Below are 26,848 nucleotides of genomic sequence, written 5' to 3' on the forward strand. Positions count from 1 at the left end.
AGCAGTGTAGATAGATTTTAGTGTGGTCTCTATTTTTCTATCCCCCGGGTCCTTTACCGTGAAAGAGCCCGGAGCAGGGAGCACTGCCTTTTTAGAAAGGCGAGAGACAGACGTCTACTGCCGGAGATTCTTCCCAGAATTTCCTGCCTTCAGGGGCAAAGGGGAAGGTATTTACAAACCTTTTGGATACCTGATTTTTTTTAATCTGGATTTTCCCAGGCTAATTTAAATAAATCATCCAATTCTTTGGAATCAGGAAAGGTGACTGTCAGTTTGTCTTGTGGGAGAAAAAAAGACTGCTGATTAGCAGCGTCCTCCAGGGGGAGCTTTAACACATCCCGTATAGCCAATATGAGGGGTTCTATACCCTGTGTACGGGGGGAATCCCGACTAATGGGGTCCCCATCATCCCCATTCGCCTGAACATCATCATCAGAATCTGATAGGATTGCAGGTAAAGCACGTTTTTGTGCACCTGCAGTAGACAGCGGGGGATGGGAAGCATCAGCCTTAGCAGTTAGGCTGGTTGTAGTACTGTATGCCGGCGGCCGGGCTCCCGGCAACCAGCATACCGGTGCCGGAATCCCGACTGCCGGAATACCGACAGCGTGGCGAGCGCAAATGAGCCCCTTGCAGGCTCGGTGGCACGTGCTATTTAGTCTCCCTCCAGGGGGGTCGTGGATCCCCCCATGAGGGAGATAAAGTGTCGGTATGCCGGCTGTCGGGATTCCGGTGCCGGTATACTGTGCGCCGGGATCCCGACAGCCGGCAAACTGAAGACCACCCGTTAGGCTAGCCACTGCTTGTTGCAGTTCTTGTGTTTTATTGGCATTGGCAGTGAGCTGAGATGACATATATGACATCATAGTTTTTATAGCCCCCAGCCAGGAAGGCTCTGGACTCTCCCCCATGTTGTTATCAGCATTTTGTGATAACTGACTACACTGCTGACATGATATGGAGCCAGTTGAAATAGGGGAGAATCTGGCACTACATACACTGCTAATTTCTGTTTCACCATAATGAAATACAGACAATGGGGGTCATTCCGAGTTGATCGCTAGCTGCCGTTGTTCGCAGCGCAGTGATCAGGCTAAAAATCGGCATTTCTGCGCATGCATATGTACCGCAATGCGCAGGTGCGTCGTACGGGTACAATGAGCTGTTATGAACCACATGTAGTGGTTCATTTCTATTTTATGTTTATTTAGTTGTCTTGCATGCCAGGATTTCCCATTGCTCTGTTTTAGATTACTCTTGTCTGCTGCCGCTGGTGAGTCTGTGCAATTGCAGCTTGTTCCCATGTGTTCAGCCTCATCTGGCTGCTAATTGCATCTTGTCAGCTTGGAGTCCTGCAATAGGCCAGCTGCACTGGATTATTAATTAGGCCTCTCTGTTATATGCTGGCTGATTGCAGTTCGCAGATGCTGGTGATATTCCTGGGTTTTCAGTCTGCTTGAGTTCTGAGCTTGGTTCCTGCTAGTTCCTGAGCTTCCTGTGTCGATTCCTGTGTCAGTCCCTGTGTCGATTCCTATGTCTGATCCCGTGTCCTGCCGTGAGGCGTTCCTGTCCTTAGGTCCAGTACCTTTGCCTGTGCAAGTTTCTGGCTTCTTGGTGTCCACCGGTCTGTCGTTTGGGATTCTGCCTGTCCTCCAGTTCTGAGAGTCTGTGTCAGCAGCATTGGGAGTTCCTGTCCGTTTGCCAGTATTCGTACCGGTTCCGTGAGTAGCGGCACGGCCGCGTCCGTTGGCTTAGGCCGCTGTATTCCCTTATTATTTCTGTCACTGGTGTTTTGCAGAGGGTTCTGCTTATGCTGTCACCGCCGGTACACAAAAGTATTGTGTCGGCGTGTGGTCAGCATTTCCTTTGTTGTTCTTTTCCTTTGGCGGCAAGCCGCACATACTTTGGTTTTAGGTTTGTTAGTAGCCCCTGGCCTTGTTGTTTAGTCAGAGGGCCCCTTGTTATCACCCTGTCTCAGTTCACTCTTTGTCTCTCATTAAGACCTGAGGGGGCATCGAAGTTGGGCAGACGTAATCCGCCCTTCAAACGCGGCTGCCATGGGCTCAAGCAACCATAGTCTCGCAAGAGTGTATTGACAGCACGGGTGAGACAACGGAGATAGGGCGCCAGGGGCTATTCCCTTTCCATTCCCCTTTCCCAGCATTCCGTCCTGGTGCTCTGGACTCGCTTCATAACATCTCCCTTGTTCTGAGCACCAGGAACCTAACTTTATCACCAGCCATACCACAAAAAAGAAATAAAACTTTTTTTTCTTTTTTGGCCCAGTCCAGTGTCTAGTCTAGAATCCAGTCCTGTCTAGATTTCAGTGTGTTAGAATCCAGTCCGGTGTTAGAATCCAGTCCGGTGTTAGAATCCAGTCTTGTCTAGAATCCAGTCCGGTGTTTAGAATCCAGTCCGGTGTTTAGAATCCAGTCCGGTGTTTAGAATCCAGTCCGGTGTTTAGAATCCAGTCCGGTGTTTAAAAAAAAAAAAAAAAAAAAAAAAGTCTTGTTTTGTTTAGCAAAATTTAGTCTTGCCTTGCCTTGCCTTGCCTTGTCTTGTCCTGTCTAGTTTTAAATCCTCCTATGTCTACTATGCAAGCCCTGCAGGCATCTCTCGCAGCCCTGAACTCTGTATTCAGTGCTTTGAGACCAGAGCGACTAGAAGTTTTGCAGCAATCCCTAAAGCAACTGCAAAACCTTCTGACTGAAATCTTGCTCATTTTGCCAGCAGTCGTTGAGAGTACATCTATCTCTAAAGAGACTCTTGTTCACAGTATGGTGACAAGAGAATCCCCTGGTTTAATTGAAGAGAAAAGGTTTAAAAGTTTTCTGCGGCCCAGGCTCTCAGAAGAGGAGCGTCTGCGTCGCAGAAACTTAAACTTATGCCTATATTGTGGGGGTTTAGGCCACTATCTGCAGACCTGTGAGTTGCGCAAGCCAAAGTGTGGTGACGAGTCTTGCCCTCTGGCCAAGTTGAGTCAGGATACAAGACCTACTCCTGTCTCTACTGTGGCAGAGGTACTTGTCACACAACCCACACTAAAAAGTTCTCTGTCCTATAATTGGGGTCCTTGGGCAAGGGAGCCCCATTATAGATTCAGGAATCAAAAAAGAATGTTTTTCTCCTCTCTTGAGGTTCCTGTGGAAGTGGAGTTGCAAGCCCCTGGAGTGGTGCCCGTAGCCCAGGGTCCTGGAGTGGTGCCCGTAGCCCAGGGTCCTGGAGTGGTGCCCGTAGCCCAGGGTCCTGGAGTGGTGCCCGTAGCCCAGGGTCCTGGAGTGGTGCCCGTAGCCCAGGGTCCTGGAGTGGTGCCCGTAGCCCAGGGTCCTGGAGTGGTGCCCGTAGCCCAGGGTCCTGGAGTGGTGCCCGATGCTCAGGTTCTTGGTGCGGTACGCGATGCCCAGAGTGCTGGAGCGGTACCCGATGCCCAGAGTGCTGGAGCGGTACCCGATGCCCAGAGTGCTGGAGCGGTACCCGATGCCCAGAGTGCTGGAGCGGTACCCGATGCCCAGAGTGCTGGAGCGGTACCCGATGCCCTAGCTTATAGAGGGACATCAAATATTATAGTTCAGGTGTCCATACCGGAAGGGGTCTCAGAAGCTGTCACCCCAGGTAGGGACTTGAAAAGCGCAACCCAAGAAAGGGTCTCTAAAACCATAGTTCTTGAAGGGAACTCGAGAAGCAAAACCCCAGAAGGGATCTTTGAAGTAATATCCCCAAGTGGGGTCTCGAGAGACGCAGCCCCAAAGAAGGGTCTAGAAGTCGCTTCCCCAGGAAAGAACTTAAGAAGCATAGCATTAGTGGAGGATCTGAACGTTATTGCTTCAGCAAAAGTCCCGGAAGTCATAGTCCCGGGAGAACTTTCGATAATTATCGACTCAGAGAGGGAGGCCGATGGCCCGATCCCAGTCAGGGAGGCCAACGGCCCGGTCCCAGTAAAAGAATCCGAGGTGCTGGCCCCAGCGGGGTTCTCGGAGGCCACTGCCCCAGCGGGGTTCTCGGAGGCCACTGCCCCAGCGGGGTTCCCGGACGCCACTGTCCCAGCGGGGTTCCCGGAGGCCACTGCCCCAGCGGGGTTCCCGGAGGCCACTGCCCCAGCGGGGTTCCCGGAGGCCACTGCCCCAGCGGGGTTCCCGGAGGCCACTGCCCCAGCGGGGTTCCCGGAAGTCACTGCCCCGGGTGGGGTTCAGAAAGTCACTCCCCCGGGTGGGGTTCAGAAAGTCACTGCCCCGGGTGGGGTTCAGAAAGTCACTGCCCCGGGTGGGGTTCAGAAAGTCTCAGCCTCGAGTAAGGTCAATAGTGACCAGGTCCTAGCAAAGCACTCCAGTCAGTCAGATGAGAAGGAAACAGATCCTGACTCTGATATCTCAACATCCATAACCTTTGATGGGGACTTCGCCCAATTTCTGGCGCTTTTCAAATACTATTACACTATTATGTTGTCTAGACCATTTCTGGGCATCACTTCAGAAAACCTTGGGCTCTATCTGATTTATTCTTTTAGAGGAGAGCCTTCTGAGTGGGCAACCAGCTGAAGATCCCATTCTTCAGGATCCCCTAGCATTCTGTGATGCAATTGTTAAAAGATACGGTTCCAAAGAAATTGGTTCAGGTTCCTCTAAGTCACCCGTCTTGTCTGCTGAGAGTCCACCAAATACTGTAAACTCTGCACAAGAGTCCCAGCCCGATGTTTTGACTGCAGGATGTGCTTTTTTGACTTCTTCTTCTTCTAATAATAGTACTTTACCAGAAAGTTCAGCTCCCAAGGGTAAGAAACCTGTCTCTGATTTGAACGCAGCCTTGCTGGGTGGTACCATCAGTTCAGACAATGTTTGGGGAATTACCTTGGTCAGACCTAAAGAGCTTTGTAAAAAGAAGAAGAAGAAAAAGAAATAATTTTTTGACTCTTGCCTTGATTTAAAAAAAAAAAAAAAAAGAGATTTTTTTTTTCTCCTTGTCTTGTGTCCTGTGGCCACCGTTAGGGGGAGGGCACTGTTACAAGTTGTTGCTACAGCTTGTTTTTGTTTTCTTGTCTGTTAGACCAGTGTGTCAGGTTTTTTTTTTTTTTTTTGTATCCCTTGTTCTGGATAGTCTGAATTTTGGGGTCTTTTGACCCCTCCTCAAGGGGGGGGGTAATGTTATGAGCCACGGCTGTGGCTCATTCCTGTTTTGCATTTTTGTTATGTATTTTATGTTATACTTCTGTTTATGTTCCCCGTGGGTGTCATGGGGTGCTCGGAGCTCACCCTTAAGGAGGGGATACTGTTATGAACCACAGGTAGTGGTTCATTTCTATTTTATGTTTATTTAGTTGTCTTGCATGCCAGGATTTCCCATTGCTCTGTTTTAGATTACTCTTGTCTGCTGCCGCTGGTGAGTCTGTGCAATTGCAGCTTGTTCCCATGTGTTCAGCCTCATCTGGCTGCTAATTGCATCTTGTCAGCTTGGAGTCCTGCAATAGGCCAGCTGCACTGGATTATTAATTAGGCCTCTCTGTTATATGCTGGCTGATTGCAGTTCGCAGATGCTGGTGATATTCCTGGGTTTTCAGTCTGCTTGAGTTCTGAGCTTGGTTCCTGCTAGTTCCTGAGCTTCCTGTGTCGATTCCTGTGTCAGTCCCTGTGTCGATTCCTATGTCTGATCCCGTGTCCTGCCGTGAGGCATTCCTGTCCTTAGGTCCAGTACCTTTGCCTGTGCAAGTTTCTGGCTTCTTGGTGTCCACCGGTCTGTCGTTTGGGATTCTGCCTGTCCTCCAGTTCTGAGAGTCTGTGTCAGCAGCATTGGGAGTTCCTGTCCGTTTGCCAGTATTCGTACCGGTTCCGTGAGTAGCGGCACGGCCGCGTCCGTTGACTTAGGCCGCTGTATTCCCTTATTATTTCTGTCACTGGTGTTTTGCAGAGGGTTCTGCTTATGCTGTCACCGCCGGTACACAAAAGTATTGTGTCGGCGTGTGGTCAGCATTTCCTTTGTTGTTCTTTTCCTTTGGCGGCAAGCCGCACATACTTTGGTTTTAGGTTTGTTAGTAGCCCCTGGCCTTGTTGTTTAGTCAGAGGGCCCCTTGTTATCACCCTGTCTCGGTTCACTCTTTGTCTCTCATTAAGACCTGAGGGGGCATCGAAGTTGGGCAGACGTAATCCGCCCTTCAAACGCGGCTGCCATGGGCTCAAGCAACCATAGTCTCGCAAGAGTGTACTGACAGCACGGGTGAGACAACGGAGATAGGGCGCCAGGGGCTATTCCCTTTCCATTCCCCTTTCCCAGCATTCCGTCCTGGTGCTCTGGACTCGCTTCATAACATCTCCCTTGTTCTGAGCACCAGGAACCTAACATGAGCATCATGGGTTTGCACAGAGTGTAACATACATTCCAGTCGCACGGCCGAACGCACAGGAAGATTGACATAAAGTGGGCGTTTGTGGGTGTCAACTGACCGTTTTCAAGGAGTGCTTACAAAAATGCAGGCGTGGCAGAAAAAATGCAGGCGTGGCTGGGTGGGTGTATGACGTCAAAAGCTGTCCCACCGTAGTTAGAATCCACGCACACGAAGAGTAACTACAGGGCTGGTCTTGTTTTGCACAAAAAGATTTTGCAGGCGCTCTGCTGCACAAGTGTTCGCACTTCTGGAAAGAGAAAATACACTCCCCAGTTGGCGGCGACAATTCGTTTGCACGGCTGCTAAAAACTGCTAGCGAGTGATCAGCTCGGAATGACCCCCAATATACACATACAACACAGACTGAATACAATACAAGCCTGCCCTATTGTATGTGAGAGGAGACACAGAAGAGAGGACCCCAGCGCACACAACGCTGCCCAGCCCCAGTGAGACTGTCAGCGTTTTTTATGTAGTACAATATAAACAGTGAAACTGCTGTACAGATATGTAAACTGTGCACTAATAGCGGCTTTCCCCCTCTACACCCGGTACCAGCATTCCTGTGACCATTTTGGAGGAGCTGTATGAGGCTGCTGCTTGCTTATGCAGAGGAAGGCGCCAAAATGCTGCTGAGCCCGCTCTGATGCAACTCCGTCCCCCGCTATGTACCGGAGCTACTATAAGATTTTTACACTGGCTATGTCTCCAGAGGCTGTGTAGCCTCACATAAATGCTTGGTACAACATACCTCCCGCCAGTCTCACGTAGGGGCACCCGCGGGTACCCCCAGGAGGGACCAGTATGTCACACACACGCGTCTGCCGCACAATGAACCGGGGGCCCCCTAGTGAGGCCCCCGGTTTGTACTCACCATGATGATCACCTTCAGGCTCTGTTAGGGGTGTGCAGCAAACTGCAGCTGCGACAGCTAAGGCGCAGTGCCCCGCTGAACAAACAGCCCCACAGGACGGTGGTCCTGCAGCAAAGAAGTGGCTGTGCACCTCATGAGGCCGGTGACCGTCTCCCCCCCTAACTCCCAAGGCGCAGGTATGCTGTTGCCTAAACAGCATTCCGAAATAAGCAAAAGTTTTAAATGAAATTGAAGAAAAACTCTGGAGCTGCAGAGTGTGCATCCTCTTCTCAGGACACTTTTTTCTAAACTGCCTGTGGGAGGGGCATAGAGGGAAGGAGCCAGCACACCCAGTTGAAGAAATTTAAATTGCACTGGCTCCTTTGGACCCGTCTATACCCATCGTACTAATTCTGTCCCCAATATCTCTTATGGATGTTAGAGAAAGCAAAGGTGCATTCCAGCTTCCAGCTGGCACCAACAAAAAACTGATTAGTCTGAGCATGGAGGTGGGGTTATAGGGGATAGGAGCCAAGCACCCTGGGAAACCTGAAAAGCTTAGCAGTTTGGTGCCCGGACTCTCATCCACCACCTACAACCCCGATGTTTTCACTGTGAAGCCCTATGTATACCGAAGAAACACAGTTTACCGAGAGGCAGTTGACAGTAAATAAAATAAATAATCCGCTGACAACCGGGTGCACATACCAGGGTAGCCGTGACTCCGTTTCATATGAAGCTTCATATTGCATTTCTGAGAGAAGGTCATAGAGCAGTAATCACATTTGTAAGGCTTCTCTCCAGTGTGCTTCTTCATATGCACCTGCAGTGCACTCTTCTGGTTAAACGCCTTCTCACATAATGTGCACTGAAAAGGACGTTCTCCTGCAAGCAGATACAATTGTTGTGGGAACATAGTTTAAATTTGATTGGCTTAAAGCACAGCAACCTCAAAATGCAATTCTAACCGGATATGTCCAATGTTCAATTGTTTAAACCCAAACCACACATCAGTGGCAAACGCAGGATTTTCATGGGGGATTTTCCGTACATATATATTTATATATATATATGATATACTATATGTGTATGTGTGTGTGTGTGTGTGTGTGTGTGTATATATATATATATGTGTGTATATATGTATATGTGTATATATATATATATACATATAGTGAAGAAAATAAGATTTTACTTACCGGTAAATCTATTTCTCGTAGTCCGTAGAGGATGCTGGGGACTCCGTAAGGACCATGGGGATAGACGGGCTCCGCAGGAGACATGGGCACTTTAAGAAAGACTTTGACTCTGGGTGTGCACTGGCTCCTCCCTCTATGCCCCTCCTCCAGACCTCAGTTAGAGAAACTGTGCCCAGAGGAGACGGACAGTACAAGGAAAGGATTTTTGTAATCCAAGGGCAAGATTCATACCAGCCACACCAATCACACCGTATAACTTGTGATAAACTACCCAGTTAACAGTATGAAAAACAACATAGCATCAGTCCAAGACCGATGAAACTATAACATAACCCTTATGTAAGCAATAACTATATATAAGTCTTGCAGAAGAAGTCCGCACATGGGATGGGCGCCCAGCATCCTCTACGGACTACGAGAAATAGATTTAACGGTAAGTAAAATCTTATTTTCTCTAACGTCCTAGAGGATACTGGGGACTCCATAAGGACTATGGGGATTATACCAAAGCTCCCAAACGGGCGGGAGAGTGTGGATGACTCTGCAGCACCGATTGAGCAAACATGAGGTCCTCCTCAGCCAGGGTATCAAACTTATAGAACTTTGCAAAGGTGTTTGAACCCGACCAAGTAGCAGCTCGGCACAGCTGTAGTGCCGAGACCCCTCGGGCAGCCGCCCAAGAAGAGCCCACCTTCCTAGTGGAATGGGCTTTAACCGATTTCGGTAACGGCAATCCTGCCGTAGAATGCGCCTGCTGAATCGTGTTACAGATCCAGCGAGCAATAGTCTGCTTTGAAGCAGGGCCGCCAACTTTGTTGGCTGCATACAGGACAAACAGTGCTTCTGTTTTCCTAATCATAGCCGTTCTGGCCACGTAAATTTTCAAAGCCCTGACCACATCAAGGGACTCGGAATCCTCCAAGTCACGTGTAGCCACAGGCACGACAATAGGTTGGTTCATATGAAAGGATGAGACCACCTTAGGTAGGAATTAAGGACGTGTCCGCAATTCCGCTCTATCCATATGGAAAACCAGATAGGGGCTTTTATGTGATAAAGCCGCCAATTCCGACACTCGCCTAGCCGAAGCCAAGGCTAACAACATGACCACCTTCCAGGTGAGATATTTCAACTCCACTGTCTTAAGTGGTTCAAACCAATGTGACTTAAGGAAACTTAACACCACGTTAAGGTCCCAAGGCGCCACCGGAGGTACAAAAGGAGGCTGAATATGCAGTACTCCCTTCACAAAAGTCTGTACTTCAGGTAATGAGGCCAATTCCTTTTGAAAGAAAATGGATAAGGCCGAAATCTGAACTTTAATGGAGCCTAATTTTAGGCCCAAATTCACTCCAGTTTGTAGGAAGTGAAGAAAACGGCCCAGGTGGAACTCCTCCGTAGGAGCATTCCTGGCCTCACACCAAGAAACATATTTTTTCCATATTCGGTGATAATGTCTAGATGTCACGTCCTTTCTAGCCTTTATTAGCGTAGGAATGACCTCATCCGGAATACCTTTTTCCGCTAGGATCCGGCGTTCAACCGCCATGCCGTCAAACGCAGCCGCGGTAAGTCTTGGAACAGACAGGGACCTTGTTGTAACAGGTCCTGCCTTAGAGGAATAGGCCACGGATCTTCTGTGAGCATTTCTTGCAGATCCAGAAACCAGGTCCTTCGTGGCCAATCTGGAACAATGAGAACTGTTCTCACTCCTCCTTTTCTTATTATCCTCAACACCTTGGGTATGAGAGGAAGAGGAGGAAACACATATATCGACTGGAACACCCACGGTGTCACTAGGGCGTCCACAGCTACCGCCTGAGGGTCTCTTGACCTGCTGCAATACCTTTGTAGCTTTTTGTTGAGACGGGATGCCATCATGTCTATTTGGGATAGTCACCACCGACTTGCAATGTGCGCGAAGACTTCCTGATGAAGTCCCCACTCTCCCGGATGCAGATCGTGTCTGCTGAGGAAGTCTGCTTCCCAGTTGTCCACTCCCGGAATGAACACTGCTGACAGTGCGCTTACATGATTCTCCGCCCAGCGAAGAATCCTGGTGGCTTCCGCCATTGCCACTCTGCTCCTTGTGCCGCCTTGGCGGTTTACATGAGCTACTGCGGTGATGTTGTCTGACTGGATCAGAACTGGTCGATTGCGAAGTAAGATCTCTGCTTGACGTAGGCCGTTGTATATGGCCCTTAGTTCCAGGATGTTGATGTGAAGACAAGTCTCTTGACTTGACCAAAGTCCTTGGAAATTTCTTCCTGTGTGACTGCTCCCCAACCTCGGAGGCTCGCGTCCATGGTCACCAGGATCCAGTCCTGAATGCCGAACCTGCGGCCCTATAGAAGGTGAGCACTGTTTAGCCACCACAGGAGAGATACTCTGGCCCTGCGGGACAGGGTGATCCTCTGATGCAATTGCAGATACGACCCGGACCATTTGTCCAATAGGTCCCATTGGAAGGTCCTTGCATGGAATCTGCCGTATGGAATGGCTTCGTATGTTGCCACCATCTTTCCCAGAACTTGAGTGCAATGATGCACTGACACTTGTTTTGGTTTCAACAAGTTCATGACTAGAGTCATGAGTTCCTGCGCTTTTTCCGTCGGAAGAAAAACCCTTTTCTGGTCTGTGTCCAGAATCATGCCCAAGAAGGGCAGACGAGTTGTAGGATTCAGCTGTGACTTTGGAATATTGAGAATCCAGCCATGTCGCTGTAACACATTCAGTGAAAGTGATACGCTGCTCAGCAACTTCTCCCTTGATCTCGCTTTTATGAGGAGATCGTCCAAGTACGGGATAATTGCGACACCCTGCTTGTGCAGGAGCACCATCATTTCCGCCATTACCTTGGTGAAAATTCTCGGGGCCGTGGAAAGCCCAAACGGCAACGTCTGAAATTGGTAATGACAATCCTGTACCGCAAATCTCAGGTATGCCTGATGAGGAGGATATATGGGGACATGCAGGTATGCATACTTTATGTCCAGAGATACCAAAAAATCTCCCCCTTCTAGGCTGGCGATGACCGCCCTGAGCGATTCCATCTTGAACTTGAACCGTTTTAAGTAAAGGTTCAGGGATTTTAAATTCAAAATGGGTCTGACCGAACCGTCCGGTTTCGGAACCACAAACAGAGTTGAGTAGTACCCCTGCCCTCTTTGAAGCAGGGGAACCTCTACCACCACCACTTGTTGCAGACACAATTTGTGAATTGCCTGTAAAACTATCTCCCTTTCCAGGGGTTGTTTCGGTAGGGCCGATTTGAAAAACCGGCGAGGGGGCACTTCTTCGAATTCTAGCTTGTAACCCGGGGAAACAATTTCTATTGCCCATGGATCCACCTGTGAGTGGACCCAGACTTGGCTGAACAGTCAAAGACGTGCCCCCACAGGAGCTGACTCCCTCAGGGGAGCCCCAGCGTCATGCGGTGGATTTAGCAGAGGCCGGGGAGGACTTCTGTTCCTGGGAACTAGCTGTGGTATGCATCTTTTTCCCTCTGCCCTTACCTCTGGCAAGAAAGGACGATCCACGTGCTCCCTTGCTTTTATTGGGACGAAAGGACTGCATTTGATAATGAGGCGCTTTCTTAGGTTGTGAGGGAATATATGGCAAAAAATTTGATTTACCTGCCGTAGCCGTGGAGACGAGATCCGAGAGGCCCTCTCCGAACAATTCCTCACCCTTGTAAGGCAACAACTCTATATGCCTCTTGGAGTCGGCATCACCTGTTCACTGCCGGGTCCATAAGCCACGCCTAGCAGAAATAGACATAGCGTTTATTCTGGAACCCAGTAAACTAATGTCTCTTTGAGCATCTCTCATATATAGGACAGCATCTTTTATATGCCCTAGGGTCATTAAAATGGTATCCTTATCAAGAGTCTCAATATCTGCTGATAAGGAATCGGTCCATGCTGCTACAGCACTACAAACCCAGGCCGACGCAATAGCCGGTCTGAGTAACGTACCAGAATGTGTGTAAATGGACTTCAAGGTAACCTCCTGCTTGCGGTCAGCAGGATCCCTGAGGGTAGCTGTATCTTGGGATGGAAGCGCTATCTTTTTTGATAAGCGTGTTAAAGCTTTGTCCACCCTAGGGGAGGATTCCCACCGTATTCTGTCCTGTGACGGGAAAGGATACGCTACAAGAATCCTTTTGGGAATCTGCAGTTTTTTGTCTGGAGTTTCCCACGCTTTTTCGCATAAATCGTTCAGCTCATGTGAGGAAGGAAAGGTGACCTCTGGTTTCTTTCCCTTAAACATGTGCACCCTCGTGTCAGAGACAGGGGGTTCCTCAGTGATATGCAAAACATCTTTTATAGCGATAATCATATATCGAATACATTTTGCCACCCTTGGCTGCAATTTTTCATCTTCGTAGTCGACACTGGAGTCTGAGTCCGTGTCGGTATCTGTGTCAGCTATTTGGGATAGTGGGCGCTTCTGAGACTCCGAAGGTCCAGGCGACATTGGGACAGGCATGGGTTGACTCCCTGACTGTAACCCAGCTTCAGCTTTGTCTAATCTTTTGTGCAGTAAATTAACATTTGCACTCAAAACATTCCACATATCCATCCAGTCAGGCGTCGGCACTGCTGACGGAGACCTAGCATTCATACACTCCCCCTCCTCCTTAGATGAGCCTTCAATCTCAGACATGTCGACACAAGCGTACCGACACACCGCACACACACACACAGGGAAGTCCTTCTGAAGACAGGTTCCCCACCAGGCCCTTTGGAGAGGCAGAGAGAGAATATGCCAGTACATACCCCAGCACTGTATGAGCCAGGAACAACACAGTGTGTTTACCTAGTAGCGCCTGTAATATGTATTTTGCCAAATATGTGCCCCCCTCTCTACTTAAAAACCCTCTTTCACCGTGTGTCAAGTAGGGGAGAGTCCGGGGAGCTTCCTCTCAGCGGTGCTGTGGAGAAAAGATGGCGCTGGTAAGTGCTGAGGGAGAAGCCCCGCCCCCTCGGCGGCGGGCTTCTGTCCCGCTCGAAATAATTCAAATCATGGCGGGGGCTCTCTATATAGCCTATATGCCCAGCTGTACATGTATATACACTAAAATGCCATATAGGAGTCTTAAATTGCTGCCCAGGGCGCCCCCCCCCCCCCCCCCTGCGCCATGCACCCTGACAGTGACCGGAGTGTGTGGGTGAATGGGAGCATCAGATGATGAAGCTAGGTGATCTAGCCTAGGGAAACGCGTTAAGTGTTGAAGCTGCCACGACCACTACAAGTGTCCCACTCTAAAGACGGATCCAGATATGGACTTTCAAATTTTGCCATTGGAACTCTGAGGGATTTCATCTATACAGCACCGATTGGAGAGACCCAGTTTGTTTACAATGCCACAGCTTGCCTGCTGATAAAATCACCAAACTTCTGGAAGTCTCCATCAACACGGGTAATACCAGCTGTATTTATTTCCTCTCCCCAGGGAACTTTGCATACGGCACTCAGTCCGGGATCCTTTGTGGACACTAAAAGCAGCCTTTTTAAAATATTCTTCAGCTCCATTTATGCCCTAATTTCACGATCACATCTGAATTTCATGTTTTTGATATTTTTAGCTTGATGTATAGGTAATAAATTTTATGTTATTTTTATTGAAATCGATCCACAGTCATTTATTAATATTGGAGAAACACATAAGCGCCAGTTTACATTTCTTTGATAATGTAGTTGATTGGCTGTTTCCAATTGCCAAGTTATAACCACAATTTGTAAAAAGACCGTGTGTATGTATGTATGTATATATAATTATATATAAATATATATATATACACACACACACACACACACACACACACACACACACACACACACACACACAATACATCTGTACATATAAATAGACATACATACACACATAGCATACTTACATACTTCGGGATGGTGTAAAATACCGAGTATTTTACACCATCCCGAAGTTACACAAAGATGCGGTCAACCCTCCGGGACGCCCAATTATTGCGGCCAGGGATTCTCTTTATTATAATTTGTCTAAGTTTTTGGACTTTTATTTACAGCCGTTAATTCAGGAACTACCACTTTGCCTCAAGGACACTTCTACCTTTATTCAAACTTGCAGTCCATATCACTGTTACCTACTCACTACTTATTGTGTACAATTGATGTCGCCAACTTGTACACTAGTATACCCCACGATAGGTGTTTACAGGCTATGGAAGTATTCCTTAGAAACAACCGGAATACAGTGGGCCGGACATCGACTTCTTCATCACATTATTAGGCCTTACATTGGGGAGGAATTATTTCCTGTTTGATAATAAGATTTATCGCCAGGAAACTGGGTGCACCATGGAATCATGTGTGGCACCCAGTTTCACCAATGTGTTTATGAGTGAAGTTGAGAAATTTTTGTTCTTTGAAAATGAGGGCTTTTCGAAAAAGATTTTTCTTTTTCGCTGATATATTGATGATATCTTCATCATTTGGACAGGTACGGAGGCAGAATTTAAAGACATGATGCTATTGATTAATTCAAAGGATTCCGCTATTAAATTCACTTTTGAGTGTAAATCGGAACAGGTCCATTATTTGGATGTAGCTGTTTCATTGGGGACAGATGGTACTATTAACACTAGTATGTACTATAAACCAACGGACCGGAATACGGTACTAAGAGCTAACAGTTTTCATCCGGAATCTACCAAGTGGAGCCTCCCGTTCTCCCAATTTTTGAGGATCAGGCAAATTTGTGATGATGAAGCTGATGCCCGTACACAAATTGACAACATGGCAGATAAGTTTAAAGCCAGAGGATACTCCATGGATTCACTCCAAAAGGCTATGGACAAAACCTTAGCGATTTCCCGTGAAGAGGCTTTAGCGTCTAAACAACGCCTGGATGAATGTTCTCGGATGGTGTGGACACAGGACTATACTACGGCTAGCATACAGCTGTACAGTAGGGGCAAAGGAATTTGGCCTGTGATCGAGGGATAAAGAATTGGCCACATTAAAAAATACCTCATTGATGGCCTCATACAGACGGGGACGCAATGTCAAGGACATTGTAGTCCATAATGATATCTCCAATTTAGGCCCTGAGAAACCACTTCACTTCCTTTCACGCAGACCAGGTAACTACAGATGTACGGGATGTACCACCTGTAGTTGCCTGGAAACAGGTATGCTTTCCAACATCCTAGATCAGGGAAGACCTTCAAGATCAAATATGCCTTGACATGTACCAGCAAATTCATTGTATATTATATTAAGTGCCCATGTGGCTTATTATGCATTGGAAAAAGCATAAGGCAATTCAAGGAAAGAATAGCCTTACATAGATCAAGTATTCGAGCTGCATTGGAAGGGAAAGGAAGTGATCTCCCTGTAGCCAGACACTTCAAGAGCTGCAATCACACTCTGGTGACTATCCGATATAGGATTATAGATCATGTCCCGGAGGGATGGTGAGGGGTGGTGACAGGGGTAAAACCCTGTTACAGAAAGAGGCATGGTGAATACACAAATTGCAGACGGTGCATCCATACGGCCTGAATGAAGCATTAAGCTTTAATTGTTTTCTATAGAGCCTTATCAGTATTATGCATGATTCCCTGATGTGTTTATAGCAGGTAACTGTATAGCAGATTTTACTGTAGTTCTGTTATGGCTATTGATCCTGTGACATAGCAGCTTTCTGTGGTAGAGTATTTCATTGAAATCTTCCCTAGATTATTCATTCAGTATATTAGATCAGCTTGTTTTATTGTATATCAGATTCCTTGCAGCCCGTTCTGTAAATATTAGGGGGTGCAAGACTAGGATTTTTCAGATTAGATATAGGAAACAATAAGTAAATGTATTGCTGGTTTTAGGGGTGTTTTTTCATATTTTGTATGCACATTGGTGTGTATGTATGTTTGTGTACATATCCGGCTTCGAGCGGTTGCTAGGCAACCCCACATGACAAGTGACCTGTCAGACACCGCTCCTCCGAGCCACGCTCACGTGGTGGGTGACTCACACGTAATGTCAGCGGCAGGAGGATGCATTGATTGGCCGGAGTACGTAGTGTTGGAGGTTGCTAGGCAACCGGAGCTCAGGAAGATAGAGCCACGCCCCCCCTTGACGCAGACCACGGGGACGGGTGATGCGCCTGTTAGGTCATGCATCGGCGGCGGGAGAGCGGGTTCTTTGTTCTGATTGGTGTTGGGTAAGGCTATTTTATGTATATATATTGTACTGTTTGCAATGGCTGGTTGTGTCTTGATAAAGGGGAGAGATCCCTGAAACGTTGGCTGTACCGGCGTTGGTGTTGTCCATTATTTACTTCTGAGTGCCTCCATTGTTTGGAATATATAAATATATATATATATATATATATATAAATATATATATATAACCCACCATCGTCGGCACTCTGGAAGCCTCCACTAGGGTCTTACACCCCCAATACGTACACCGAAAAATGAGGCGGCACTCAGAGGCTTGTGAATAAAACTCAGATGTGTATTAACTCCACTACATCAATGGCCCTCATTCCGAGTTGTTCGCTCGCAAGCTGCTTTTAGCAGCTTTACACACGCTAAGCCGCCGCCTACTGGGAGTGAATCTTAGCTTCTTAAAATTGCGAACGAAAGATTCTCAAAATTGCGATTACACACCTCTTAGCAGTTTCTGAGTAGCTTCAAACTTACTCGGCATCTGCGATCAGTTCAGTGCTTGTCGTTCCTGGTTTGACGTCACAAACACACCCAGCGTTCGCCCAGACACTCCTCCGTTTCTCCAGCCACTCCCGCGTTTTTCCCAGAAACGGTAGCGTTTTTTCGCACACACCCATAAAACGGCCAGTTTCCGCCCAGAAACACCCACTTCCTGTCAATCACATTACGATCACCAGAACGAAGAAAAAAATAAGATTTTACTTACCGATAAATCTATTTCTCATAGTCCGTAGTGGATGCTGGGACTCCGTAAGGACCATGGGGAATAGCGGCTCCACAGGAGACAGGGCACAAGAATAAAAGCTTTAGGATCAGGTGGTGTGCACTGGCTCCTCCCCCTATGACCCTCCTCCAAGCCTCAGTTAGGATACTGTGCCCGGACGAGCGTACATAATAAGGAAGGATATTGAATCCCGGGTAAGACTCATACCAGCCACACCAATCACACCGTACAACTCGTGATCTGAACCCAGTTAACAGTATGATAACAACGAAGGAGCCTCTGAAAAGATGGCTCACAACAACAATAACCCGATTTTGTTAACAATAACTATGTACAAGTATTGCAGACAATCCGCACTTGGGATGGGCGCCCAGCATCCACTACGGACTATGAGAAATAGATTTATCGGTAAGTAAAATCTTATTTTCTCTGACGTCCTAGTGGATGCTGGGACTCCGTAAGGACCATGGGGATTATACCAAAGCTCCCAAACGGGCGGGAGAGTGCGGATGACTCTGCAGCACCGAATGAGAGAACTCCAGGTCCTCCTCAGCCAGGGTATCAAATTTGTAGAATTTAGCAAACGTGTTTGCCCCTGACCAAGAAGCTGCTCGGCAAAGTTGTAAAGCCGAGACCCCTCGGGCAGCCGCCCAAGATGAGCCCACTTTCCTTGTGGAATGGGCTTTTACAGATTTAGGCTGTGGCAGGCCTGCCACAGAATGTGCAAGTTGAATTGTACTACAAATCCAACGAGCAATAGTCTGCTTAGAAGCAGGAGCACCCAGCTTGTTGGGTGCATACAGGATAAACAGCGAGTCAGACTTTCTGACTCCAGCCGTCCTGGAAACATATATTTTCAGGGCCCTGACAACGTCAAGTAACTTGGAGTCCTCCAAGTCCCTAGTAGCCGCAGGCACCACAATAGGTTGGTTCATGTGAAAAACAGAAACCACCTTAGGGAGAAATTGAGGACGAGTCCTCAATTCTGCCCTGTCAGAATGAAAAATTAAGTAAGGGCTTTTATATGATAAAGCCGCCAATTCTGACACACGCCTGGCTGAAGCCAGGGCTAACAGCATCGTCACCTTCCATGTGAGATATTTTAAGTCCACAGTGGTGAGTGGTTCAAACCAATGTGACTTAAGGAACCTCAAAACAACATTGAGATCCCAAGGTGCCACTGGAGGCACAAAAGGAGGTTGTATATGCAGTACCCCTTTTACAAATGTCTGAACTTCAGGTACTGAAGCCAGTTCTTTCTGGAAGAAAATCGACAGGGCCGAAATTTGAACCTTAATGGACCCTAATTTTAGGCCCATAGACAGTCCTGTTTGCAGGAAATGGAGGAAACGACCCAGTTGAAATTCCTCTGTAGGGGCCTTCTTGGCCTCACACCACGCAACATATTTTCGCCAAATGCGGTGATAATGTTTTGCGGTTACATCCTTCCTGGCTTTGACCAGGGTAGGGATGACTTCATCTGGAATGCCTTTTTCCTTCAGGATCCGGCGTTCAACCGCCATGCCGTCAAACGCAGCCGCGGTAAGTCTTGGAACAGACAAGGCCCCTGCTGGAGCAGGTCCTTTCTTAGAGGTAGAGGCCACGGGTCTTCCGTGAGCATCTCCTGAAGTTCCGGGTACCAAGTCCTTCTTGGCCAATCCGGAACCACGAGTATCGTTCTTACTCCTCTCCTTCTTATGATTCTCAGTACTTTTGGTATGAGAGGCAGAGGAGGGAACACATACACTGACTGGTACACCCACGGTGTCACCAGAGCGTCCACCGCTATTGCCTGAGGGTCCCTTGACCTGGCGCAATATCTGTCTAATTTTTTGTTTAGACGTGACGCCATCATGTCCACCTTTGGTTTTTCCCAACGGTTTACAATCAGGTGGAAGACTTCTGGGTGAAGTCCCCACTCTCCCGGGTGAAGGTCGTGTCTGCTGAGGAAGTCTGCTTCCCAGTTGTCCACTCCCGGAATGAACACTGCTGACAGAGCTATCACATGATTTTCCGCCCAGCGAAGAATCCTTGCAGCCTCTGCCATTGCCCTCCTGCTTCTCGTGCCGCCCTGTCTGTTTACGTGGGCGACTGACGTGATGTTGTCCGATTGGATCAATACCGCCTGACCCTGAAGCAGGGGTTTCGCTTGACTTAGGGCATTGTAAATGGCCCGTAGTTCCAGAATGTTTATATGAAGAGATGTTTCCATGCTTGACCACAAGCCCTGGAAGTTTTTTCCCTGTGTGACTGCTCCCAGCCTCTCAGGCTTGCATCCGTGGTCACCAGGATCCAATCCTGAATGCCGCATCTGCGGCCCTCTAGAAGATGAGCACTCTGCAACCACCACAGGAGAGACACCCTTGTCTTTGGTGACAGGGTTATCCGCTGCTGCATCTGAAGATGCGAACCGGACCATTTGTCCAGTAGATCCCACTGAAACGTTCTTGCATGGAATCTTCCGAATGGAATTGCTTCGTAAGAAGCCACCATTTTTCCCAGGACCCTCGTGCACTGATGCACTGACACCTGGGCTGGTTTTAGGAGGTTCCTGACTAGCTCGGATAACTCCTTGGCCTTCTCCTCCGGGAGAAAAACCTTCTTCTGGACTGTGTCCAGAATCATTCCTAGGAACAGAAGACGTGTCGTTGGAATCAGCTGCGATTTTGGAATATTTAGGATCCACCCGTGCTGACGTAACACTATCTGAGATAGTGCTACTCCGACTTCTAACCGTTCCCTGGACCTTGCCCTTATCAGGAGATCGTCCAAGTAAGGGATAATTAATACGCCTTTTCTTCGAAGAAGAATCATCATTTCGGCCATTACCTTGGTAAAGACCCGAGGTGCCGTGGACAACCCAAACGGCAGCGTCTGAAACTGATAATGACAGTCTTGTACTACAAACCTGAGATACCCTTGGTGAGAAAGGTAGATTGGGACGTGGAGATAAGCATCTTTGATGTCCAGAGACACCATATAGTCCCCTTCTTCCAGGTTCGCTATCACCGCTCTGAGTGATTCCATCTTGAATTTGAACCTTTTTATGTAAGTGTTCAAGGATTTCAGATTTAAAATTGGTCTCACCGAGCCGTCCGGTTTCGGTACCACAAACAGCGTGGAATAATAACCCTTTCCTTGTTGTAGGAGGGGTACCTTGATTATCACCTGCTGGGAATACAGCTTGTGAATGGCTTCCAGAACTGCCTCCCTGTCGGAGGGAGACTTTGGCAGAGCAGACTTCAGGAACCGGCGAGGGGGAAACGCCTCGAATTCCAGTTTGTACCCCTGCGATACTACCTGTAGAATCCAGGGATCCACTTGCGAGTGAGCCCACTGCGCGTTGAAATTCTTGAGACGGGCCCCCACCAAGCCTGAGTCTGCTTGTAAAGCCCCAGCGTCATGCTGAAGACTTGGCAGAAGCAGGGGAAGGCTTCTGATCCTGGGAAGCGGCTGCATGGTGCAGTCTTTTTCCTCTTCCTCTGCCCCGGGGCAGAAAGGAAAGGCCTTTTGCTCGCTTGTATTTATGGGAACGAAAGGACTGAGTTTGAAAAGACGGTGTCTTTTTCTGTTGATGTGAAGTGACCTGGGGTAAGAAGGTGGACTTTCCAGCCGTTGCCGTGGCCACCAGGTCCGAAAGACCAGCCCCAAATAACTCCTCCCCTTTATACGGCAATACTTCCATATGTCGTTTGGAATCCGCATCCCCTGACCACTGACGCGTCCATAACGTTCTTCTGGCAGAGATGGACATAGCACTTACTCTTGATGCCAGGGTGCAAATATCCCTCTGTGCATCACGCATATATAGTAATGCATCCTTCAAATGCTCTATAGTTAACAATATATTGTCCCTATCCAGGGTATCAATATTTTCAGTCAGGGAATCCGACCACGCGACTCCAGCACTGCACATCCAGGCTGAAGCGATTGCTGGTCGCAGTATAACACCAGTATGTGTGTATATACTTTTTAGAATATTTTCCAGCCTTCTATCAGCTGGTTCTTTGAGGGTGGCCGTATCAGGAGACGGTAACGCTACTTGTTTTGATAAACGTGTGAGCGCCTTATCTACCCTAGGGGGTGTTTCCCAACGTGTTCTAACCTCTGATGGGAAAGGATATAGTGCCAATAATTTATTAGAAATTAGCAGTTTTTTGTCGGGAGAAACCCACGCTTTATCACATACCTCATTCAATTCATCTGACTCAGGAAAAACTATTGGTAGTTTTTTCACCCCCCACATAATACCCTTCTTAGTGGTATTTGTAGTGTCAGAAATGTGCAATGCTTCCTTCATTGCCGTGATCATGTAACGTGTGGCCCTACTGGACATTACGTTCGACTCATCACCGTCGACACTAGACTCCGTATCTGTGTCTGGGTCTGTGTCGACCCACTGAGGTAACGGGCGTTTTAGGGCCCCTGACGGTGTCTGAGACGCCTGGACAGGCACTAATTGATTTGCCGGCTGTCTCATGTCGTCAACAGTTTTTTGCAAAGTGTTGACATTATCACTTAATTGTTTGAACACGATCATCCAGTCAGGTGTCGACTCCCTAGGGGGTGACATCACTAACGCAGGCAATTGCTCCGCCTCCACATCATTTTCCTCCTCATACATGTCGACACACACGTACCGACACACAGCACACACACCGGGAATGCTCTGATAGAGGACAGGACCCCACGAGCCCCTTTGGAGAGACAGAGGGAGAGTCTGCCAGCACACACCCAGCGCTATATATATATATACAGGGATAACCTTATATAAGTGTTATTCCCTTATAGCTGCTGTTTATATTGTCATTTGCTGCCAATAGTGCCCCCCCTTCTCTTTTTTACCCTGATTCTGAAGCAGGACTGCAGGGGAGAGTCAGGGAGCCGTCCTTCCAGCGGAACTGTGAGGGAAAATGGCGCTTGTGTGCTGAGGAGATAGGCCCCGCCCCTTCACGACGTCCTTATCTCCCGCTTTTTTGTGTAAAAATGGCAGGGGTTAAAATACATCCATATAGCCCAGGAGCTATATGTGATGTATTCTTTTGCCACCTAAGGTATTTGTCATCTATATTGCGTCTCAGGGCGCTCCCCCCCCAAGCGCCCTGCACCCTCAGTGACCGGAGTGTGAAGTGTGCTGAGAGCAATGGCGCACAGCTGCGGTGCTGTGCGCTACGTTAGTCTGAAGACAGGATCGTCTTCTGCCGCCGATTTCACCGGACCTCTTCGTCTCTTCTGGCTCTGTAAGGGGGACGGCGGCGCGGCTCCGGTGACCCATCCAGGCTGAACCTGTGATCGTCCCTCTGGAGCTAATGTCCAGTAGCCTAAGAAACCCGATCCACTCTGCACGCAGGTGAGTCCGTTTCTTCTCCCCTTAGTCCCACGATGCAGTGAGCCTGTTGCCAGCAGGACTCACTGAAAATAAAAAAAACCTAAATTAAACTTTTATTCTAAGCAGCTCAGGAGAGCCACCTAGCCTGCACCCTTCTCGTTCGGGCACAAAAATCCAACTGGAGGAGGGTCATAGGGGGAGGAGCCAGTGCACACCACCTGATCCTAAAGCTTTTATTCTTGTGCCCTGTCTCCTGCGGAGCCGCTATTCCCCATGGTCCTTACGGAGTCCCAGCATCCACTAGGACGTCAGAGAAACCGTGAGTAAAATTCCTAACTGCATAGCAAATTTACTTGGCGCAGTCGCACTGCGGACATTGCGCATGCGCATTCGCGACTAATCGCTCCGTTGCGAGAAAAAAATAACGAGCGAACAACTCGGAATGACCCCCCTATGTTTCAGGGATATGCTCCCCTTCATCAGGATCCTTATATATATATATATATATATATATATATATATATGCAGTATATATATATATATATATATATATATATATACACAGACACTGGACTCACTTTGAAAAGAAAGAGACCAGCACTCACGTTTTGATGATGAAAAGAAAAAAGGGGTTTATTCCTTACAGAAGAAACATCAGGATATGATCCTAGTACTACAGCCCGACGGCCATTTCAACTCTCCGTGGTTTTCGTCACGGAGAGTTGAAACGGCCATCGAGCTGTAGTACTAGGATCATATCCAGATGTTTCTTCTGTAAGGAATAAACCCCTTTTTTCTTGTCTGTATCAATTTCCAGGACCCTGCACCACCATGTCAATTTTATTTTATTTTTACTGAGTGCTGTCATTCTGCTATGTTTTATATATATATATATATATATAGGATTATAGTTGAATCATTCATTTAGGCCTCCAGAATGTACACTGCCATTTTTAAAAGCAATCTTTTTTACAATTTAAACTCTATACTATTCTAATAATGAAAGCTTAGTATAATGGGTCTTCAGGTGACTCAAACACCAAAGAAATTACTTGATTAATTTGGAAAGGGATTAGAGCCCATAGTGTTTCTGTCAACTCGTTGTTCTCAATTAAATAACTCAATTACTTAATTTAAACAACATTTATTTAATTAACGTTTGTTACAAATCTTTGTGCACAATGGTCTCCACACAGAATCACAAACGAAATAATGAGAAACACCTGTGGATCTTTTAAAAAGTGAGTCAGTAATGAATACGTTTTTGTTCCAGCTGATAGATATGAAAAACGTGTATCCCATGGACTGAATTTGAGAAGCTCTGGTCTAGAGCAGTGTTTCCCAACTCCAATCCGCAAGTAACACCTCAAAGAATCACAAGCACAAATATTAGTGCCACTTGTGGATCTTTTTGAAATGTGTGTCAGTAATGAATGCACTAGTGCTCCAGCAAGAAGATCTGAAAACATGCACTGTTAGGGGAGAATTTACTAAAGGTTGATTTTAATCAATTTACAGTCGATCACAATCGATATTGTGTTTTAGCGGCTAAAACACACATTTGCTAAGAGGTGATTTTTTAATATTCATTTTTAAATATTTATAAATGTATGTTTTGGCCCTGAAAGAACAACATCGATTTAAAATAGATTTTCAGCAATTTTAAAAAGATGAAATCGACCAACATCGACCTTTAGTAAATTTCCTCCTTAGCATGTCCCAAGGACTGTATTTGAGAAGCATGGTTTAAAGTGGTGTTTCCCAACGCCAGTCCTCAGGGAACCCTTAACAATACATTTTCCAGGTCTGACAGGCATTTTATCTGCACCTGTATGCCCAGCATAACATGGTGCTCACGCAGTTGCTCTATGATGTAAGAAAACTGTATAGGGCACTGATGCTACCAACAATGAGAGTCAATGGTGCTCTACGTAGAGTTCCTCCCCAGAAGTGGTAAGCTGCTGTGAGAACTAGAGTCTCTTCCTCCAGACACCACGGCAGGGAGAAACCTGTAGGGTAAAGCACACATGACAGTAGAAATATATGACCAGCACCTTTCCATTGTTACATTGTTGATAAAAGGAGGGAGGGTGGGTGTCATATATGTCCCAGGAGCCCATAAAAGTCTTTACTACATGTAAAATGTACATTGGGGCTGATGTATTATGCCTGGAGAAGTGATAAATCAGTGTTAAGTGCAAGGTGATAACGTACCAGCCAATTAGCTCCTAACTGCCTATTTACATATTGGAACTGTTTGGCTAGTGCGTTATCACCTTGCACTTATCACTGCTTTATCACTTCTCCAGGCTTAATACATCTGCTCCATTATGTGATGTGTTATGATCCTGCAGTCACATGTCTGAAATGCAGTTGAGAATCAAGTGTGGGATAAAACCACGTGATTTGGTGTGTTAGTTTCTAAGAGTGAAGAGACAGAATTGTTAACTATAAATATCAAACATTCATAAATCAAACACTCAAGAATATGGCAAACGTTTTTGTATACACAATGCAAACAGAAATTCTGGTGTGAATGAGCACATTTCTGTTGCAATCTCATTACCATTGTTTGGGGAGTCTAAAGTAAGCCAGTGACCAATGTGGATTGCTACTAGCTTACCATAATTAAATATACTGTAAAAATAAGAATTTACTTACCGATAATTCTATTTCTCATAGTCCGTAGTGGATGCTGGGGACTCCGAAAGGACCATGGGGAATAGCGGCTCCGCAGGAGACTGGGCACAAAGTAAAAGCTTTAGGACTAGCTGGTGTGCACTGGCTCCTCCCCCTATGACCCTCCTCCAAGCCTCAGTTAGGATACTGTGCCCGGACGAGCGTACACAATAAGGAAGGATTTTGAATCCCGGGTAAGACTCATACCAGCCACACCAATCACACCGTACAACTTGTGATCTGAACCCAGTTAACAGCATGATAACAGAAGGAGCCTCTGAAAAGATGGCTCACAACAACAATAACCCGATTTTTGTAACAATAACTATGTACAAGTAATGCAGACAATCCGCACTTGGGATGGGCGCCCAGCATCCACTACGGACTATGAGAAATAGAATTATCGGTAAGTAAATTCTTATTTTCTCTAACGTCCTAGTGGATGCTGGGGACTCCGAAAGGACCATGGGGATTATACCAAAGCTCCCAAACGGGCGGGAGAGTGCAGATGACTCTGCAGCACCGAATGAGAGAACTCCAGGTCCTCCTCAGCCAGGGTATCAAATTTGTAGAATTTAGCAAACGTGTTTGCCCCTGACCAAGTAGCTGCTCGGCAAAGTTGTAAAGCCGAGATCCCTCGGGCAGCCGCCCAAGATGAGCCCACTTTCCGTGTGGAATGGGCTTTTACAGATTTTGGCTGTGGCAGGCCTGCCACAGAATGTGCAAGCTGAATTGTACTACAAATCCAACGAGCAATCGTCTGCTTAGAAGCAGGAGCACCCAGCTTGCTGGGTGCATACAGGATAAACAGCGAATCAGATTTTCTGACTCCAGCCGTCCTGGAAACATATATTTTCAGGGCCCTGACTACGTCCAGCAACTTGGAATCCTCCAAGTCCCTAGTAGCCGCAGGCACCACAATAGGCTGGTTTAAGTGAAATGCTGAAACCACCTTAGGAAGAAATTGAGGACGAGTCCTCAATTCTGCCCTGTCCGTATGAAAAATTAGGTAAGGGCTTTTATAGGATAAAGCCGCCAATTCTGAGACACGCCTGGCTGAAGCCAGGGCTAACAGCATTACCACTTTCCATGTGAGATATTTTAAGTCCACAGTGGTGAGTGGTTCAAACCAATGTGATTTTAGGAATCCCAAAACTACATTGAGATCCCAAGGTGCCACTGGAGGCACAAAAGGAGGCTGTATATGCAGTACTCCCTTGACAAACGTCTGAACTTCAGGAACAGAAGCCAGTTCTTTTTGGAAGAATATTGACAGGGCCGAAATTTGAACCTTAATGGACCCTAATTTGAGGCCCATAGACAGTCCTGTTTGCAGGAAATGCAGGAAACGACCCAGTTGAAATTCCTCTGTAGGGGCCTTCCTGGCCTCGCACCACGCAACATATTTACGCCAAATACGGTGATAATGTTGTATGGTTACATCCTTCCTGGCTTTGATCAGGGTAGGGATGACT

General features: G+C 47.3%; 1 protein-coding gene across 7 annotated transcripts in view; it reads right to left on the bottom strand.

The window, feature by feature from the left end:
- Positions 1 to 26,848, bottom strand: part of ZNF236 (zinc finger protein 236) — a 531,150-nt gene that overhangs the window by 20,822 nt on the left and 483,480 nt on the right. For all 7 annotated transcript variants that reach the window (XM_063923335.1, XM_063923337.1, XM_063923334.1 and 4 more), the window contains exon 32: positions 7,935 to 8,111. In XM_063923335.1, the coding sequence (XP_063779405.1) occupies positions 7,935 to 8,111 (177 nt within the window). The remainder of the gene's footprint in view (positions 1 to 7,934; positions 8,112 to 26,848) is intronic.

Source organism: Pseudophryne corroboree, chromosome 5, assembly GCF_028390025.1.
Source record: "Pseudophryne corroboree isolate aPseCor3 chromosome 5, aPseCor3.hap2, whole genome shotgun sequence".
NCBI classification, from domain to species: Eukaryota; Metazoa; Chordata; class Amphibia; order Anura; family Myobatrachidae; genus Pseudophryne; species Pseudophryne corroboree.